This window comes from Aplysia californica, unplaced genomic scaffold (assembly GCF_000002075.1).
Source record: "Aplysia californica isolate F4 #8 unplaced genomic scaffold, AplCal3.0 scaffold00627, whole genome shotgun sequence".
In the NCBI taxonomy this organism is placed as follows: Eukaryota; Metazoa; Mollusca; class Gastropoda; order Aplysiida; family Aplysiidae; genus Aplysia; species Aplysia californica.
In genome coordinates this window covers 381,235-400,569 of record NW_004797897.1, presented here as the reverse complement: position 1 = coordinate 400,569, position 19,335 = coordinate 381,235, and the positions used below count along the sequence as shown (strand labels likewise).

The 19,335-nt window shown below is 37.0% G+C and overlaps 1 protein-coding gene across 2 annotated transcripts in view; it reads left to right on the top strand.

The window, feature by feature from the left end:
- LOC101854750 (laminin subunit alpha) overlaps nucleotides 1–18,928 on the top strand; it is a gene marked incomplete at its 5' end in the record, with an annotated part of 81,500 nt that extends 62,572 nt beyond the window's left edge. For both annotated transcript variants that reach the window (XM_013087707.1, XM_013087705.1), the window contains 18 exon segments: nucleotides 371–579; nucleotides 1,984–2,131; nucleotides 2,485–2,609; nucleotides 2,880–3,214; nucleotides 3,563–3,656; nucleotides 4,022–4,139; nucleotides 4,609–4,755; nucleotides 5,773–5,918; nucleotides 7,835–8,014; nucleotides 9,438–9,508; nucleotides 10,014–10,176; nucleotides 10,816–11,008; nucleotides 11,288–11,452; nucleotides 12,131–12,284; nucleotides 13,068–13,198; nucleotides 13,402–13,501; nucleotides 15,203–15,328; nucleotides 16,211–18,928. In XM_013087707.1, the coding sequence (XP_012943161.1) occupies nucleotides 371–579; nucleotides 1,984–2,131; nucleotides 2,485–2,609; nucleotides 2,880–3,214; nucleotides 3,563–3,656; nucleotides 4,022–4,139; nucleotides 4,609–4,755; nucleotides 5,773–5,918; nucleotides 7,835–8,014; nucleotides 9,438–9,508; nucleotides 10,014–10,176; nucleotides 10,816–11,008; nucleotides 11,288–11,452; nucleotides 12,131–12,284; nucleotides 13,068–13,198; nucleotides 13,402–13,501; nucleotides 15,203–15,328; nucleotides 16,211–16,350 (2,745 nt within the window).
- Between the last annotated feature and the right edge of the window lie 407 nt (nucleotides 18,929–19,335).

Below are 19,335 nucleotides of genomic sequence, written 5' to 3'. Positions count from 1 at the left end.
TCTGCATTGCTCAGGGCTCACATGATGGGGTAACATCTACCCCCAAATTGCACCCCTACTCCCCTTCCTCGGCCTGCGACATGGCCATAGTTAAATTTAGAGCCGAATTTGCGAGTTTTGTTTCAAATCAGGGCTGAGTGGGCAAAGCATTTTCCATCTTAGACAGGTGGAACCCTCAGAAGGGAGCGGATTTTTCTTTCCGTTTTATACAGGTAATTAAAGAGGAATGTATCAAGGGGGGAGCGGGGAGATTCTGTTAAGACAGGTTTCCGTTTTATACAGGTTTCGTTAAGGCAGGATCGCTGTATATACATTGTTAAAATTTTTAGCATGGCATAGTTAGTAACTCTTTTGTATTATTATTCTACAGGAATTCGGCCGCGTGAAGCGATCTGCTGTTGAGGAAGTGAGTCTCTCTCGAAGCGTGCGCCAGACTGCAGAGTTTGAGAGTGATTACATGGCTTTGGAGCTGCGTGGGGGCAGAGTGGTGTTCACCTTCAACTTGGGCTCTGGTTCGGCAAGGATCATCAGCGACAGACTGGTCAATGACGGAAAATGGCACCAGGCTATGGGGCAACGGTAAAAAAACAAAAAACTGAATTCAGTTTTTAATTATAGCATTAAATATCATACATGCATTTATGTAAAGCATCTAGAGCTGTGTTCATACATGAGTGGGTGCTATAGAAATTATCTTCATTATTATTATTATATTAGCACGATTATTGTCATTAATAACAATAGTAATGATAATAATAATAATAACAATAATAGATCGCATTTGTATAGCCCTCTATCCCATACAGTATAAGCTGTGAGCTAATACCATTACTGTGGTTAAAAAAATGAGATTTAAAACAAAATTGCAAGATAAGTTGAATAACAGATGTTAAGGTAAGGCGTAGGACCCTTCCAACCACAGACTTGAGAAGTAATGACGGTGGCTACATGGCTTTCTGTATGAAGTGTTGTGGCTGTCAATTCCGTTCTGTGTATGAGTCAACACCTGGCTCAGTTTATCAATGATGAACCTGGCTTAGTTGGCAGAGGATAATTATCTTTGGGCATCAAATATGACCAAGCTTAGGATTAAAAATTAATTTAGGCCCGGGGGGGGGGGGGGAGGGGGGGGGACAAAGGGGGAGATAGAACTGTCTTCAGTTCTTTGATAAAATAGATCTGCAGTCAAATGTACCTTAACCCTATCCGTACGTCGTGCTTTACTATCGTATCCATATGACATGGGGAACTCTGTGCCGCCACTCTCCAAAGAGGAAATTTACTTGTTAATCCGATCTGTACGCTTTGCCTTGAAGTCTGTCAAAATGATTTTTTGAGAAATACGGAAAGTTTCAAAAAGGTCTTCTCATTAGAAGTATTCTAAAATGTGAAGAATACAACCCCAGGGGTACAAAATAACCCCAGGGCGTAAGGATAGGGTTAACAATCTGCTGTCCAAGACAATCACGGATAAAAACGACAACTTCTCACTTCCCTATTGCGTTTTTTCTTTAACCCTTTCAGCCCCAGCAATTTTTGTGCACTTCCTAACATCAGTCCCAGTCAATACAGCAATATTTCTGAAAAAGATGCAAGCATTCAGAAAAGTGATGTAGTATCTCTGTAATGAGGTTTATAGAATAATAAATAACAATGTTTAAAGGTAAATGAACAAATATTATGACAATTTAAGTTTAATTAGGTTTGCTAATTTCTAAAAACTGTGCAAATTCCGTATCCCCCAAAACTGAGAATATACGCTCTTGGGACAAAGGGAGTTATGAACACTGCTGAAAATATACGCGCATGGGGCAGGAAGGGTTAATATAGTGACACTACCAAAGAAGACCACCTGTCTAAGATGGCCACTTTTCTCCTCAATAGTAGGCGATAGTCATGGACAAGTTTGACTGTTGTTTCGTTTTAAACTCAAACAAACAGTTTTTGGGACAAGCATGATAATTTCTCCTTTCTTTCTAACAGAATTGGCAAGACCGGTTCATTAACCGTGAAGTCGAATGAACAGGATGATGAGATCAAAGAAGGCACATCTCAAGGAACGTTTGCTGTTCTTGAACTCAACAAGCTGTCAACTCTGTTCCTTGTTGGTGGTCTCCCTGATGATGTTAAGGTAAGATTTTTAAGTAAAAGGTATCAGAAATGAAGATAATTATTTGAACACTCTGTATTTGCAAGAGCAGTTTTATTTTAGTAAGTGACTCTATACATCCATGCATTCAGCATAGCCTTTTGAAAACTGTACAGATGAGATGTCAAATGTATTATTAGGAACATCATGAAGAAACTTGGTTGATTATTATTGTTAGACTTACCATTCAACAACATTTAACAATAAACCACCAGTCAAACAAATATGAAGTTATGAGCCCACAAGCTTTTAAAATTGGCACCCTCACTATTTCCTCTTTGTGACTACCGTCGTTTTTCCCCTGTGCTCTTCATTTGTAATGTTACTTGTTATAGATTCCTCGAGACATTACCACACAGATGTTTGAAGGAGGCATGGAAGACCTGAAATTTGACGGTGAGCCCGTGGGACTTTGGAACTTTGTGGCAGGTGAAAACAACTATGAAGGAGAGCAGGAGAGGTAAGTGGGCAGCTTTAGTTTAACTTGTCTTTTTGTTGAGAGGAAATTAATAAAGAAAGAGTGAAGGCTTCGATAATTGCTAATCAAATGTTTACAGTGTCAGATTCCAAGTTTTAAGATTGTGCTTCTCTTATACCTGTCTGACCTTTAAGAACGTAACTGGGAAGTGATTCCGTATTTTGTCTCTTATTTCATCTTTTAGACAATATTCTTCAAGCCAAGATTTTTATGTTGTTTATTAATCAAACGAATATTTGTCTCAATTGACAGAGATTTCCTGAAACAGATCTTCACTGAAGGAGTGCGCTTCAACGGCATGGGATATGCAGTTCTCAGCAAAGGTGGCCTTAGGCTGAAGCCTGACAGAACTCGTATGTCTCTGTACTTCAAGACATTTGCTGAGGATGGACTGCTCTTCTACATGGGCGAAAAGGATTATTTCTCTGTGGAGACTCGCAGAGGAAAGGTCATCTTCCAGTACGATTTGGGAGGTGGTGCTGCCATCATGGAAACATCCGACTCTTACAATGACGGACAGTGGCATCAGATCACTATTGACCGCGACAAGAGAAACGCTATTCTGATTATTGATGAAAGGATTGAGGGTATGTGTTTTGAGTATCACAAAATATCACCCTCTTATATTATACTATTAGATTTTTTTAAAACTGCTATTGTTTTCAGTTGTCATTTTCACCGACTACAGAAAGAATGTATACATAATGTAGATAATCAAAATATGAAACTTTCCAGATTAGTTAGCTGATGCTTCCTATGTTTGTATCTTTTGAATTCTCTTATGCCATTTCTTTAGCTTTTATTTTCGTATCAACTTCTTGTTTTGATAAGATAATAATTTTTGTTGTGCAAGCCAATGTCATTTTAGTTTAAGTCAATTATCATTTGTTAATCAAGGCTACTGATATTTTTTTCTTTTTATATTCATCTCCCAGAAATCACCACCGAATCAAAGGGTAATTTGAATAATCTGGAGACAACAAATGACATCTACTTTGGTGGTATTGACAATGTCCTCATTCCATCTCCGTGAGTAAAACCAATATTTCAAGCAGCTTTCATAATTTTAACTCTTTATTAGAAGTTGTAAGAATAACATGCATGATTAGATCCTCGGATAAATCATATATTTTTAGGATTTCTCTTGAATGATAATATTATTATAGTTGTTCAACAACTGTGGTTGCTCAGGGAGTATTTTTTATGTCTGTGTTCAGAAAGGAGCAGATTGTGGTTTTTTTTACAATTTTGGGATAAGTTCTGAATATTTTTATATACTTTTTTAAAAAATCTGTATGCAGCAGATGGTATCTTGTTAATTTTTTTATGAAATGGCGTAATGATGGAACCAACTTCCTGCAAATCTGTTTTATGTGGTTCTTTTAATCTCACAGGAGTGTGATATCTACTGGATTCGACGGTTGTCTTAAGGACATAGTTGTTGGCTCTGTTGCAATAGATCTCTTTGACAACAAGAGGGCCAAGGGTGTTGTGAAAGGCTGTGCTCCTAAGGTATGTGTAACAAAGAGCTAAATATCTTTACTGTATGTTTTATGTATTTATGTATATTTGCACATGGCATGGTCAGTGGAAAACCGAACAGAGGACTTTTTTTTTTTGGTAAGTGTTTTACGGTGCTCGCAACTGCATAAGGTCATATGAGCTCGCGGGACACACCTAACATTTTCAGTTGGTAGGAAATTTTGAATTTTGCCTGGGTGGCGGCCGAAGCCTACTCTTATCGTTTCTCAGTAAAGTCAACATAAAAATGTGTTCTTTAATGGGTATGAAAGTTGTTGAGCCGAAAAGCAAAAATTTGATAAAAATTCCGTAACCTGCAGAAAAATGCCAGTTTCTTGACTTTCGTTATTTTGACGAACGCCTGATTTCACCACGCTGCCTCATATTTTATCAATTGTTTTGTTCGAGGGTTTTTTTTTTCGGAAAGAATGTCTAATCCTGTTTCTACCAACTTTTGCAGGTGACTCACCTTGTGTCCTTCCCAAGTACCAGGAGCGGTTACATTGGACTCGAACCCGTCAACGTTGGCTCGGCCTTCGATGTGACGTTTAAGATGAGGACTTTGTCAAAGAATGCTCTCTTGATGTTTACTTCTGACAGGGGGGAGGTGAGTAGTGTGCTTGCCTTTAATGGTGTAGATTTCTACACAGTTATACTCCGTCTAATTTTTTTTTTTTTACACTTTGCCACCTCATTTCGCCGATTGGCGATGTTTACAAGCCAGTCTCTTTGGATTTTCCCAAAAATATGATGGCAAAGTGTTGAAGAGTGGGGTTATCTGCAATAAATATAAAAATGGGGCTGAGGTGGTTAAGATGCTTGTTTCATTTTGTACTGATGGCGAGCTAGGTTGTTTGCACAAACATTTTGATTGGTACTTCTCATAAACTATGAAAAGAGACCTCTGCCTGAATACAATCATATGAATGGAAACTCTGTCTCGTAGAGATCTGAACTTTCCCCTTCTATTTTCAAGTGTTCTGACTTTGTGTAAATGAAAACACCAAGCTATTACAAAACTGGTCATATTTGCTAACTTTATTTCCTTACCTTACTAGTCATTGAATTTCGTATGATAAAACAATTACTGTCTGGAGTAAAGCAAAAGTGAATATCTGGCAATCTTTTGAAGAAGTTGGCATAGTTTTATAGTTTTATTGTCTTTAGGAAAATGGGAAATCCCTTATTAACCTCTTGTTTTTCCCAAAATTGGAAAATTGTAACTGTCTTTTCTTTTATTGAAATCCTTGTGTGGATTAACTCAATCAATGCTGAGCGCTCCAGCAGTGAACTCCCCTCATATACTGGGCAGTTTGTCATGGCAATATGAAATTAGGTCTACCCACGAAAATAAATAAATAAAAAATGTTTCCTTGACCTTTCCCATAATGCATCACGATTAGTAAAATAACTTGGTATGGATTAGATAGAGTAATTCTTTCTACAAAGATAGCGAGGCAGAATGCGAGAATACTCATCGCAATTATGTGTGCGGGGCCCAGGTTCTGTTAGTATTCTCGTCCCTAGCGCTGAATGAGTTAATAAGGTTCCCGTTAGTGGCTTCAAAAGTCACATATTGGTTTCACGGGTATTAATGATTCTCTTGTTTGTTTTCTTCATACAGTCCAATATCTTTTCCGTGGCGGTGTCTGATGGCCGTATTGTGGTCAGTGAGGAACTGGGCAGTTTGTCCTCTCAACTGACCAGTCGCATCAACACTTATGGAGATGGACAATGGCATTACATCTCCATCATGAAGATGGGCCGGAAGTAAGTTATAATGGACTTTAACTTTCTTTTTGTTTGTCATGATTATGGGCTGCAAGACTTAACATTTGACCAGAAGGAACAATATATATGGTCACTTTTGAGGACAAGCAGGCTAACCTAGCTTTCGGGGGTTTGCACAAATCTTGACAGACACAAAAAGTGGGCATTGCCCTATGTATAGGAAAAGTTTGGTTTCATTGGTGTGTATATTTGTGTGGTTATAGAGAAAACTCTCCTTGTCTTTTAAAGAAACTGAACAAGGGTTCAAAAACTTTACCTTTGATTTTCTCTAAACAGCATTTTTCGGGATAGCCCCCTTGTGCTTAAAAGCCACCATATTGCACACAATTAGTTCAATTAGTTTCAGGCTGCAGTAGGGTGAGAATGGATATAATTCAAATCTCTTATGAGATATTAAGCGACCATATTGCACACAATTAGTTCAATTAGTTTCAGGCTGCAGTAGGGTGAGAATGGATATAATTCAAATCTCTTATGAGATATTAAGCGACCATATTGCACACAATTAGTTCAATTAGTTTCAGGCTGCAGTAGGGTGAGAATGGATATAATTCAAATCTCTTATGAGATATTCTTAAACTTGAGTTGGTTTGGAAACATTAAAGGACTGCCAACCACTGAGCTCAGGCCTGTCATAGTTCCCACCTTATAAGTATACTTACAGCATTGAAAGGAAGGTAAGCTCATACCATACTATACGATGCTATATACTATTCTTTGGGTATTTACACAAATAAACAGAATGTATAGCAGAGTAGTTCTAGTTGCAAAACCAAAGTGTGGCTCGGTTTTGACAGAAATGAGTGTTATAATAAAGAAGTTACAATGACAAAAGAACATGATAGATATGACAGTTTATTGGACAGATAGACATTATTATCCATGCAAGCTTTACAAAAGCATTGATCTTTGAATTAAGTGGGCTTGATACTTACACGACAACATTTTTAACAACTTTTGTCACAGGCAGTAAGTATAAGACAAAAGATTCATGTTCAACTGTTAACACACTCGATTACGTAAGTCGTTGCCATGTTAACGGCGGCCATCTTGAAAAAAGGGTAGACATTTTTTTTTTCTCCACCATTTCTACAGTTTTTAACTTTTTAAAATTCTGTAACTTGTAAAATGTCACAAATAAATAGGTGCTTGCAGGTGGCTATTTTGATTTTTGATAATGTACTTAGAAAGTATCCTAAATTGTTCTCAAAGTTGGGGATATGGAATTTGATCTTTAAAAAATATTTTTGGCATGAAAAAAAAAATTGTTAAAAAATTCTAAAGAAAATGTGAAAAACTAACCAGTCCACTAAAAGTACGAACCATTTCTATAACTACTTGCCAAATTTCAAGTCTCTGAGTTGGAAAATTTAAAAATGGCAGAGAAAAAAAACCCGGCATATGCAAGCAAAAGTAGTGAAAAAACGTGTTTTGAAAAACAAGGTTAAACATCAAAAATGTTAGTACACAACTTAAAACTCAGTAAAATTTAATTCTGTAAATGTTAATCACTCAGTGATTAGATCTAGTGTCAATAAAATGTAGACTGAATGAGGGATCAGAAAGTACCAAAAGTAAAAAGTGCTCAGAGTGAGTGAAAATCAGTCCCCGAGGCCCTAAACCCAACCCGAGATCCTCCTTAAATAAGTTATCAAAGAATCATTGTCAAAGCAGGGCTCCTCATGAATTGTCTAAATTGTGCAGACTGAGAGCATAAAACATTAATACGAAAAGGCACGGAGGTCTCGGTTCATTCCCTAAATTACCTTACGTTCTGTGTATTCTTTGCTCCTCTAACTGTGTGTTGAGAAAAGCATGTTGGGGGGGTGGGGGGGGGGGGGGTGGCTTGTGATTTGATTCTCATTTTGGGCTTGCTCTGTTCTTTTTTCTTTTAGGCTGACTATGAGCATCGATGACTCGGAGATGGTTGAATCACAGAGTGTACCTGGAGAACTCATCACAGAAAGACCTCTGTACTTTGGTGGTCTACCCCTTGACTTTGTCGTCATATCCCAGGTGGTTCCCACAACTCAAGGGCTTGATGGATGCATGGGTGATATCACTATCAACAAAAAGTAAGAAATGTTTGCATTTTTGCGTATGAATGACACTTGATTCATGTTTTCTAGTAGTTTTGTTTTCTAAATGTATTCCTGTCACATTTGATATAGACTGATATTTAACTCATTCGCTACGTATTATTTTCGGCTTGTGGACGAATTTTTTTTCGGGAGGGCGAATGAGATGATGACGAGTGGGCAGTTAAAAGGTCTTTGGGGCCACAAATTCAAATAAATATCAACGTATTATATACCAATATTTTCAGTATGGTTTGTAGAATACATCTGTAATGTTTATTTATGTATTTTTCAACTCTGGTTCCTGTAAGAGACGATTATGCAACACAATTTTGATTGGATGCCGATAAAATTTGAAAATAAAAAATTAATAATCTTTGGTGAAACTCAAAAAATATGTTTGCACCTAGTCAAATGATACATCAAAATAACCATAAATGAGTATAGAACTGGAAAATATTGAAAAGTTTGCAGTTATTTACCTACATTTCATAATATTTGTACATTTTGAACATAACATCAGAAATTTTTTTTTTAAATAACATTTTTTATAATCTTGAAAAACGATCACAAACAGAAAAAACCCCGCTCGTATCTTATATGGAATTATTCAGAATTGCATTTGAGATAAACCTATACATTTCTTGAGTGGCACTTTTTGTGTAATTTCATGAAAAAGTAGTGATTATGGTGAGAAAAAAATATTTTGACAATTCAGATCTAGCCCTAGATCTAACACTTAAAAATATTGGTTTCTCCATAACAGTGCATTGGCAATATGAGTCCAATCGTATCAATATTATAAAAAAAAGTCCTACATTTCTTTAGTGGGCAAAATAATGATATATTTTTTTGTGTAAAATGACTAAGACTGGTGTCCGGGCTATGATTTTGGCATCGCGATAAAACAAAGTCGAATAAACTACGAAATCGCGTTTCAAAACTGAATCTAAATTTCCGATTTTCAGTGGAAATGCTTGACCCGGAAGTCAACATTATATTATGACCTTTATTTTAACATGGATATGTGGATTGGAATAGAATCTAAGCTAAAATTTAAGATTGGTTCTCGAGCCGCCGGGGGCGGCTTAGCGTACTGACAGCACTTTAGCCGCGCCGGCCCCCCATGGCTCAGCATAGCGAATGAGTTAAAGTACAATGTTCTTGATATTTGTTAGAATTTTTTTTATTACTGTGAACAATCATATTCCATTTGCATTGTAGTCAGAATTCTGATTTAGACACTAAAGTCATGTAATATTTGGAAACTCGAAGTGTCTAACATATCATTTAAAAGATCTAAGGATAATCAGTCAACTTATATTGCAGGACAATCAAATGCATAGTGTGGTGAAAGTACAAGAAAAACAGAAATTTTTACTTGTCACTTTAGCTTTCACGTTTGAAATTGCTTCTTCAGGTTCCAGAACCTGGCCAACTTGTACGAGGGCAGCGGCATCACATTAGCTGAGTGTTCTGTCGAGCCTGCAGGTAAGTACTAGCCTTGTTTTTTCCCATCTAGTCCATTAATTTGATCTGAGAGATGTTTCATAACTAGTGACATGGGAGGCTGCTTTCCATTGATCACTTGGTTGATGGTATCATCATCATCATCATTGCATTATTGCATTTCTCACCCTGGATCGAGGTATAGGCCTTTGACAAACACTTTTCATATTTCCTTATCTTGGGCTAGGTTCATGATATTATTCCATGTCTTTCTACTTTTGTGTACATCATTCTATGTGACTCTAGTCCATGTTCCATGAAGCCTTCCCCTTGATCTTAAACCTAGTGGATTCCAATCCAATTCTTTCTTTGTAATGCAGCTGCATGGTTCTTGAGGATATGCCCAAACCATCATTGATGGTATGCTTCCAATTTAAATATGAATATTTTATATTTAAAAAGTGAATATCAATATTTTAAGATAATAGAAATAGCTATATTTGACGGAGTCATATTTGTTGGATTCTTTTTCTCTCTCATCTTGTAGGAGAACCAGAGGTGCAGACCACCATCAGCCCCGACCAGTGTTCCCTGATGCCTGTTCCCAGTGACATCGAGGACCCTGAGGCAGACGTGTCCGGCGTTCGCTTTGGTGCCTTCCCATACAGCAGACAAGAGTACCGCAAGCTGCCTGTGCGCATCAGGCTCAGGTTAGTGATGATACTTACTTTACTTTATCCGTCCTCTTGTGCCTCCAGGGGATCGAGGGGAGAAAGAGTTCCCTGTCTCTAGCAAGTTTGATGGCCTGGCTGGGTAGTGATGATGAACTGTAAAAATAAACCTTTCTCAGGGCTTTGTGTTCTAAAGACAGTCTTTGTGCTGATTAACTGTGATAAGTGTGAAAATGAAGCTGAAATGATTTCTTGGTTGGTGCGAACGTGGATCATGGATGACTTTGCGACTTTTCTCAAGTTTTTTGTGTCTCTGATGAGATGGGTAGGATCATAGCAAGTCAGGGGAGGGTGCATTCCACTGGCTGCTAGTGTGCTTTGAGCTTATGTGTGAACATCTGTCCGAAGAAAGTCTCAGTTTGTGACTCAACTTGCGCATACTCGCCGGTGGCAGGGATATATCAAACCAAAGGCCAGATTCTTGAGGTTTTTTCATTTACAGTGTGAAGGATTCAGTTAATTACCCCAAAAGCTAAAGTACTGTTTCCTCGCCAGTAAGATAGGTGTTTGCATTAAGAGTATGACTGTTTCAGTACCTCAGATTTTTTGTAAGTTTAAATGGTATGAATTGAGAAAACCAATGACTTTATCATATGGACTTTGCTGTTTCTGTTTTAGGTCAGTGATCATCTCCATCTCCTTCAAGACAACAGCAAAGAATGGTGTGATTTTCTACTCTTCTGACGTCAAACATATCGACTTCATTGGCTTGTACATGCTCAATGGTCAGATTAACTACGGCTTCAACTGTGGGTCAGGATCAGCTCTTATCACCAGCCCAGAGGCCTACAACGATGGCAAATGGCATACTGTGAGTTTTGTTTTTGTCTTTTTATGTAATATAGATTTAAAAGCTTGTAGAGCTTGCTGTTAAGCAGGGGTATACACTATACAAATACTATTTATTATTATTATTGTTATTATTATTATTATTTTTATTATTTTTATTATTATTATTATGGTTAATATGAATATGAATATTATTATTATTATTATTATCATTGTTACCAGTTCCCATCTAAAACTATCTTCCCCTTACCGTCACTGCACCAAAAACAGAAATAATCACTTAGGTTTTGAACTATTTCAGGTGAAATTCTCCCGAAGGCGTCAAGATGGCAGTCTGGAGATTGATGGGGAGAGAGTCGGTATTGGCAGAAGTCCTGGAGGCACACGCTCTTTGAACACTAAACCACCACACTACGTTGGCGGACTGCCGGAAGAGAAGAGAAAGAAGGCCATCAACAACCTAGGGGTAAGCTGCCCTGTTGTTCCCACTAGACTTTTCCATTGAGAATTTAAAAGAAGAAGGAAGGTTTTTAATTCTAGGATTTGCTTAGGTCTTTGGTTCATATGCATGATTTATGAAATGGACTACTCAGCTGTTTTGAGGGGAGTTACAACTGAGGATACTTCCGTTTGCAATTACGCCCTGTGCGGTGAAATTGTATGAAAAAGATATGTAATTTTTTATAATTCTTGGCCTTTGTTTCAATCTTTTTCATTAGGGTATTTTAGACCTTGATGTCAGTGCAATCTTTGTTTGAGACTCAAATTGTATTTTCAAGATTTGGCTTCATGTATGAGCCAATTGTGTGTGGTTAAAAGTTTTTCATAATACCAGAGCAGCAGCAGCCCTGCCCAGAAAACCCTGAAAAGTTTGAACCTGCATAGTTTGTAGCAACAATTATATTGTAGGCCTATTTGCTTCTCTTTAGAATCCAAACAATTTTTTTTCTCTTCTTTTAAAAAAATATAAATTTTTTTTTTCAAAGAGAAAATATGAAACCTGTCAATGAATTAGAGAAATAAAAGGTCTTTGTAGTCTGAACTAAACATATTTTTATATTTTTTGCTGTTGCTTTTTAGAATACGAGATTGTGCTGAAGACAAAGCATTGAACAAGTAAATGACCGTAATTTTCCTCTAACAGGATGGCTACACTGGTTTCATTGGTTGCCTCAAGGACATCACTTTGAACATGCTGCCCATTGGCCGGCCCACCAAAGATGTCAATGTACAGACATGCTCCAGTGATGTGGAAGATGGAACATTTGTCGGCAGTGGTGGAGGCTATGTACAGCTTTGTACGTAAAATGAGTGTCTTCTTCTTCTTTTCCTCTTCCTCTTTGTCCTCCCTTCTTCTTCCTCCCCTCCTCCTCCTGATCCTCCTTGTCCTTTTACCTCCTCCTCATCTTCTTCTTATCTTCCTCCTCCTCCTCCTTCTCTTCCTCCTCCTCTTCTTCTTCTTCTTCTTCTTCTTCTTCTTCTTCTTCTTCTTCTTCTTCTTCTTTTTCTTCTTCTTCTTCTTCTTCTTCTTCTTCTTCTTCTTTTTCTTCTTCTTCTTCTTCTTCATCATCTTTATAAAACTTGCTGTGGGACTGCATTTTTTCTGCCTTTTCTATAGCTTTTTTCTGCTTTGGATTTTCACCTTTTTTCTGTAGATAGGTGTGGTTTATTTTCTTCAAGCAGTAGGTCAATCTATCTGGAGATTTTGCAAGTGCATAACAATGTGAACGAAATGTGTACTGTGTGAAGGAGGAGTGGGGGTGGGAGGGGAAGTTGACATGTATGACAATTTGATATTGCACTTAAGAATGGAGTGAGAATGTAAACTTATACAGAAATAACTACCCTCATAAACCAGTCACCATCAAAATTATCCCTCAAAACATTTTCAGCTATATATGTTCTGCCCTTGTCACTCTACAAATATGGCAAGGCCCGTAATGTACTAAACATGTGACTTTATATTGTTATCATTTTTTTAATGTCTTTTTTTTATTTATTATAAAAAATCATTATTTTGTTGTAGCTATTATTATAATTACTTTAATTGTTATTATTATTATTATTATTATCATTGACAGATGATAAGTTCAAGGTTGGCAGAGACCTCGAGATCTCTATGGACATCAAACCACGTTCACAGGAAGGCATCTTGTTGGGTGTCCATGGCAACAGGAGTGATTTCCTTCTGTTGCAGATGTCTAATGGAGAGGTGAGGACATTTGTATTGTATTTTACATCTGTAATGTCCGCCTGTTTGTTCACATTATCAAACAACTTTGTGATATCTATTAAAACTTATGCTCTACCTGCCTCATATAATTATTTTGTCTTGTTTAAACAATTGAGCATTTTGGATGACTTCTTTTGAACTTTGAAGTAATTTTATTTCTTGACCTTGTTCTCTTTATTTAGATCATCTTCACAGTGGACAATGGAGCAGGGCCAATTACGATTCGCTACACTCCTCAAACAAGAAATACTCTATGCGATGGAAGATGGCACAATATTAGAGGTTTGTACACGACTGTTAATTACTAGCTAGTTCTACTACTGAAGCATCCTAACATCCCTATGACAAGAAAACTCAAAATGATAAACACCATATTCATCCCAACACTCACCTATCAATGCCAAACATGGACCACGAACAAAACACTGGAGGAAAGAATTATAAAATGTGAAATGCAATGTCTTAGAAAAGAAGTAAACAAGACCAGGCGAGACAAAATTAAAAACTCAGTAGTCAGAGAAATGGTGGGCCGAAATGATGTCATGCATCACATTCAACACCAAAGAATCAAATGGTTCGGACATCTCATGTGATTACCAACACACCATCTAGCACAATGCGCCTACATAAAAAAATTCAATGGCAACAAGGCTAGAGGGTGACCGAGAAAGACCTGGATAGATGGAGTCAAGGAAACACTAACAACTCATGGCATCCCCGTGACCCAAGCTCTCCGGCTGAGAGACGTCTCTTTCTTTCCGCGACACCCAAAAGGGTATAAGCGGCGGATAAAAGTAAAGTACACAACTTTTTTCCTATCAACTCAAAAACGATTCATGAAGTTCCTTTAAACCTTATGGACAATTGATAAAAGAGTGTGTGGACACTAAAGTGCTGAAAAAGAATATGTATACTCAATAAGTGAAAGAATATGTGAACGCACAATTAATGTGACTTTGCAAAGTATATGACATCTCAAACAGTGTTCCACTTGTCAGTTCTTTGATTGCTTAAAAAATTTTCTTGGCCTATGTTCAGATGTACGGGAGTTCAGAGGGTGCTGCTGGTAGCTCCTTCTTCTGTTCTCTCCCTCTATTGTTATTGTTTGTCTTTCTTCATTTTCACCAGAACATAATGGCCGTTATTGTGGTGATGTGCTTCTCTTTACTCAAACAAACATCTTCATAAGTGCCAATTTAAAAAACATAAATTGTTATATCTGGAATAGCATGTTTCAAGTCTGACTTTATCATTATTTCAAAACTAGCAGGGCCCCCTTTCGATGAAAGGAATGATCGGTGCATTAACATCAACTGAAAGTCATTACTTACTTACTACCCATTACGCCATCTGGCGTTTAGGGCAACAACAAAGGATCTCTTGCTCTGTCTGTTTTGGGCCATATTGGTCAGCGTTCCCCACGAATGATTCCAGGACTTCATTTCAGACTCAACTCTCCATTTCCAGGTCACTTTGGTCTGCCCCTTTTGCGACGTCCTTCGGGTGTCCAATGGAGGGGGCAGTCTTCACAATAGAGTCTGGTTCTCTTCTCAGAACATGTCCATGAAAGTCATTGGCCTACTATATTTACACTCTCCTGGAATGGAGCAATAAATCTTGAGAGATGCAAAAAATTAGAACGTCTAGATTTATGCTCTCAAAACAAAATGTGCCTCACGAAATATTACTTCCGGCACTTCCGCTGTGAAGGACAACTACGCAGATTTTGTTTCGTTTCTCAGTGGAATAATCACAAAGGCCAAAGAAGGACAGGAGCTTTTTGTCAGATATATTTTTTTTCAATTCAGGAAATTAATAAATAAAAAATTGGGCTCCGTCATGGGGACCTATCTATCTTTTTGCAGGTACTTGCCAACTTTCAACTCTGTAGCCGTCGCAGTTTTATGGGAAAAGTGACACATATGTTTCCAAGTTGCCAAATATATAATAGATTCATCATTGTCTTTGTTTTCCTCTCCACAGCCACAAAGACGAGACATATTCTGATGTTAGCCGTTGATGGAATCAATGTTGGTGAGCCTCAGGAGGGTAAGAAGGATGTCTCTGCCGCAGATACCAACGATCCTCTGTACATCGGAGGTGTAGCAGGTAAGAGCTTTTTCCTCTTTTCTTTGTTTTAGTAAGTGTTTTACGGCACTTGCAAAACAATAAGGTCATATAAGTGCCGAAGATTGAAGGTGTTACAAGAGAGTAACAAACACACCAAAAAAAAAAAAAAGTAAAAAAGTGGGAGCTCTCGGGGCCTTGAGGTTAAGGTGTTGGCCTCTCAATCAAAGGTCCCGGGTTCGAATCCGGGTAGCGACCGAAAAATTTTCTTCCTTTCATCTCCTTTCTTGCTTTCTAGCAATGTTCTGTCGTCTGCTTTCTTCTCCTCTTTCTGTCCCACCCCCTCCTCTGGGCTCCTGACTCTTTCTACAGACTTTCTACTGCTATTTTTTGGCTTCTTCTTACTGCTGTCTTTCAGCCACACCCCTGATCTTATGGTAGGAAAGATCTACACCTAGCCTTCTCGGACAAGGGTGAAAAATCTCTGAGGGCCCATGTGAAAGTTGAGCACATCAATGATCCTTTGTAGTCTAAAATCAATAAGAGTAGGCTTCGGCCGCCACCCGCGCAAAATTAAAAATTTCCTACCAATTGAAAATGTTTGGTGTGTCCCACGCGCTCATATGACCATCTGCAGTTGCGAGCGCTGTAAAACACTTACCAAAAAAACAAAAAAAAAAAAAAGGTGAAGAGTTTGAAACAAAGTTTGCAACACTAGTAAGTTCGTGCATACTAAGAAATGTTAACAATGGTTAACTGAATGAGTCAGAGCACAAGTAGTTAAAGTGATTTTTGTCACTTTTTTCATGAAATAAATGGAAACTCATTTTTATTCTATCTTGTGTGGTTGTTTCTGGCTTTAAAAACATCCTGCTCATCACTGCACAAAAAAGAAACTAATTTTTCTTTTATTTCCGCTTTCAGATTTGACCTCCAAGGGCATACTGGCCAATGGAGACTTTGTCGGATGCATTCGCAATGTGAAGCTCAATAATGACATGCAGTACATTGCCACTGGTACACCTACTGGTGACATTCGAATTGACGCTTGCCCTCTAAAATAGATGTCATGTTACAATTATTAAATGCCTTGAAAAAATTCAGCTCTCAGATTTTATGACTTGTAACATTTAGAAACTTGGAATATTTTTACTGCTTCAGTTATTGTTAAGGATTTCTCATACTAGTGAGTTGTGCTGTTCAAAAAGATTTTTAAAAACAGCAAAAAATCAGAATGAAATAACTTCGTCTTGGACCATTTATTTGATATCCTTCTGGCAAAAACAGTGCATGGGATTCTATGAATAAGGCGTGAGCATAATCACTTCTTACAAAGGTCTCTTCCTTTAAATCAGGGTAATGATGTAATCTTTCCTTGAGAGAGCATGAACGTCTTTGTTTTTACAGCTCTTCTAGACCAACAGTATTAATGTGAAATAGCTTTGAATGTTTTTAAAAGATTAACTACTCGTACAACTGTAACCACTTTTTGTATGTGCACCATGGTAAACTATTGTGTAAGTTTACTAGACCATATTGTGTGGGATGCTGTTTCAAATTCTTTAGATAAAACCAAAAATATATAGTTAAGTTTTTTGTTAAGTCAAAGATGAGTGGCTTTTGGGTCTCCTTATTACTAAATTAACAAGTTTTTAAAAATCACTTATTTAGGTTGTCTTATAACTGAAATAGAATTTATAGAATTTTGCTGTAAAAGTAACTACTATTTTTTTTATTGAGTAATGGATTACAACCACTGTCAACAAATTATCAAAAACTTTCTTCCTCAAAAAGAGAGTCTTTTGAACCTGTTACCAAACAAGTAAATATTTAAGAGGAAAAATAAGCTTCTAATACTTTATGACATGCAAGACAGGGTGGTAAATGCTACAGTCCTGAAAAATATTTCCTTTTTCCAATTTATATTGTATCCCTCATCAAAGATATTACCTGTCTACCTCGAACATGATCAAGCATAATAATACATTGTTAGCTAAAATTCAGCTGTTTTCATAAAATTATTTTAAAGTCAGGTGGTGCAGAAACATTAGAGCATTTTTAGACTATTTCAGAGAACCCAGTAACTTGTCCAGATAAATTCAATATTTCAAAAGGCAGTTGACAACTTGTGCAATTTTGGGGCCTGATTTCTTTATCTTTAATCTGGACTTAAATGACAATGACTTCTGCTTTAATGTGCAATTAATCCTTTTCTAGTCACCTTATTCTAATGGGATCAAATAACATGCTCGGGAACATTGAAAAGTGGAGATGTGAGTGCCAATAAAATTTTAATACCCAAAAATATGTAACATCTTATTGACTGAATTAAGCCCATCACTTCAGAGGAGAGTGAATGATGATTGTTTATGTAAGTCTCTGAAGATGTGCGGAAAGAAATTGAACTTCTCATCAGGAATATATAGTTTGTCTTTCTTTTTATGAGAAAATGGTGTATCAATAATTAATAACCGAGCTTAGCCCCAACCTCTCTCCTCAACCCCCATTTCCCATTTTCCTCTTCCCAACTCTACTTGTCTCCAGCAATGTAGATCTTCCTCTGCTTTTGAATCATTGCTGGCTTCTTCTTATACATTATCATTGTCATGGCTTTGGTCTGTTGTTTCACATAATAGCTGAAAATTTTAGTGTTTCGAATGGAAAATGTTTTTGTATTGGTAGCAAGTATTTTGGCAGACAGCTGAAAGGAACACCTGGGAAACTTCAATTCTACTTGTGATTTTTTTTGTTAAATCAGATTTGGTCAGTTGACCTTTGTTTTCACGCTCGGTTAACTTTTCAATATTTTTCAACACAACATATGCTTAAATTAAAATTTTTAAAAATAAAATCTAATTAAAACTTTTAATTGAGGACAGGAATTATTCCCCCCGATCCTTTGAATGACTTAAATATTAATCTTTCATTTTTTGTAGAAAAGCTGAATGTTATTGTTACCTTAGTCAGTATATACTACACAATATAGATGCCAGCCTCTATTAAAAATACATCTACTTACACACTTGTGAAAAAGCAGAAAGAAGTCATGACAATATTTTCGATATATCTCAGAGTTAATGAGTACTACCTTCATAGATCCTGGTAAAGTTTGTACCACATTATTATGAAAATTTGTCTTATCAACATAAATAGGGATATAATAACTATTCTTTATTTATCACACGTAAGAGTTAGTAAACATTTAGTTTTGTTTGTACACCCTTAAATTGGGTACAAAAATGGTCAAATTCCACTGCATCATGCACTCTTACAGGCAAATAAGTTGTCTATTGTATTACTAGAAAAGGGGGAAAGAACACTCATGGTTTTATTGTCACGTTTGAGAATATGTTCTTAAATAAATTAAATGGTTTTGAATGTTTGTTTTCATGCGGGTAAAGGAAGAGATGCTGTCAGTGGATAGAGCCAGCGAAAGTAGGTTTTCTCTTTTATTTATTGCTCAGTGTTTATGTACTAAAAATTCTTGTTTGTTGCTGAAATGTGCCTTAAAAGTTTTCACAAAAGATCATGCTTGTGTCTTCTACACCATCTTGCCAAATGTTGATACAATGGACCAATCACCTTCAACATAATAGCCCGCTGTACATGAATATTGACAATAAATGCTTCAGCTTTAAGTAAGCCCTGTCCTTGTGTGATTTCTGTTCTAAGAGTTAATATGGATCAGTAAATAAGGAGTAACAAAGAAAAGCAGAAAAAGACTGCCATAAACCAAGACTTTTTTCTTCAAGAACATATGTGTCACGACGCGCTGGAATCGGGCGTTCATCAACTTTTGCACATGAGATATATGGAGTTATTGGCGGTCTTGAAACTTGTTCATTTGACTCGTTTTTACTGAAAAAGAGTAGCTATCTATCTTCAATAGAAGTCGAGATATTTGATATTGAAAGAAGTGGAGGTCATTAGGTGTCAGAGGTAAAATTAGCAAGAAAGTGGCCAACAAAGTTTGGCGACTTCCAAAGCTTGAGTGTCCTTTGAAACTGCAAATTAACAATTTTTGTACTTTGGATCAACATTTTTTTAAA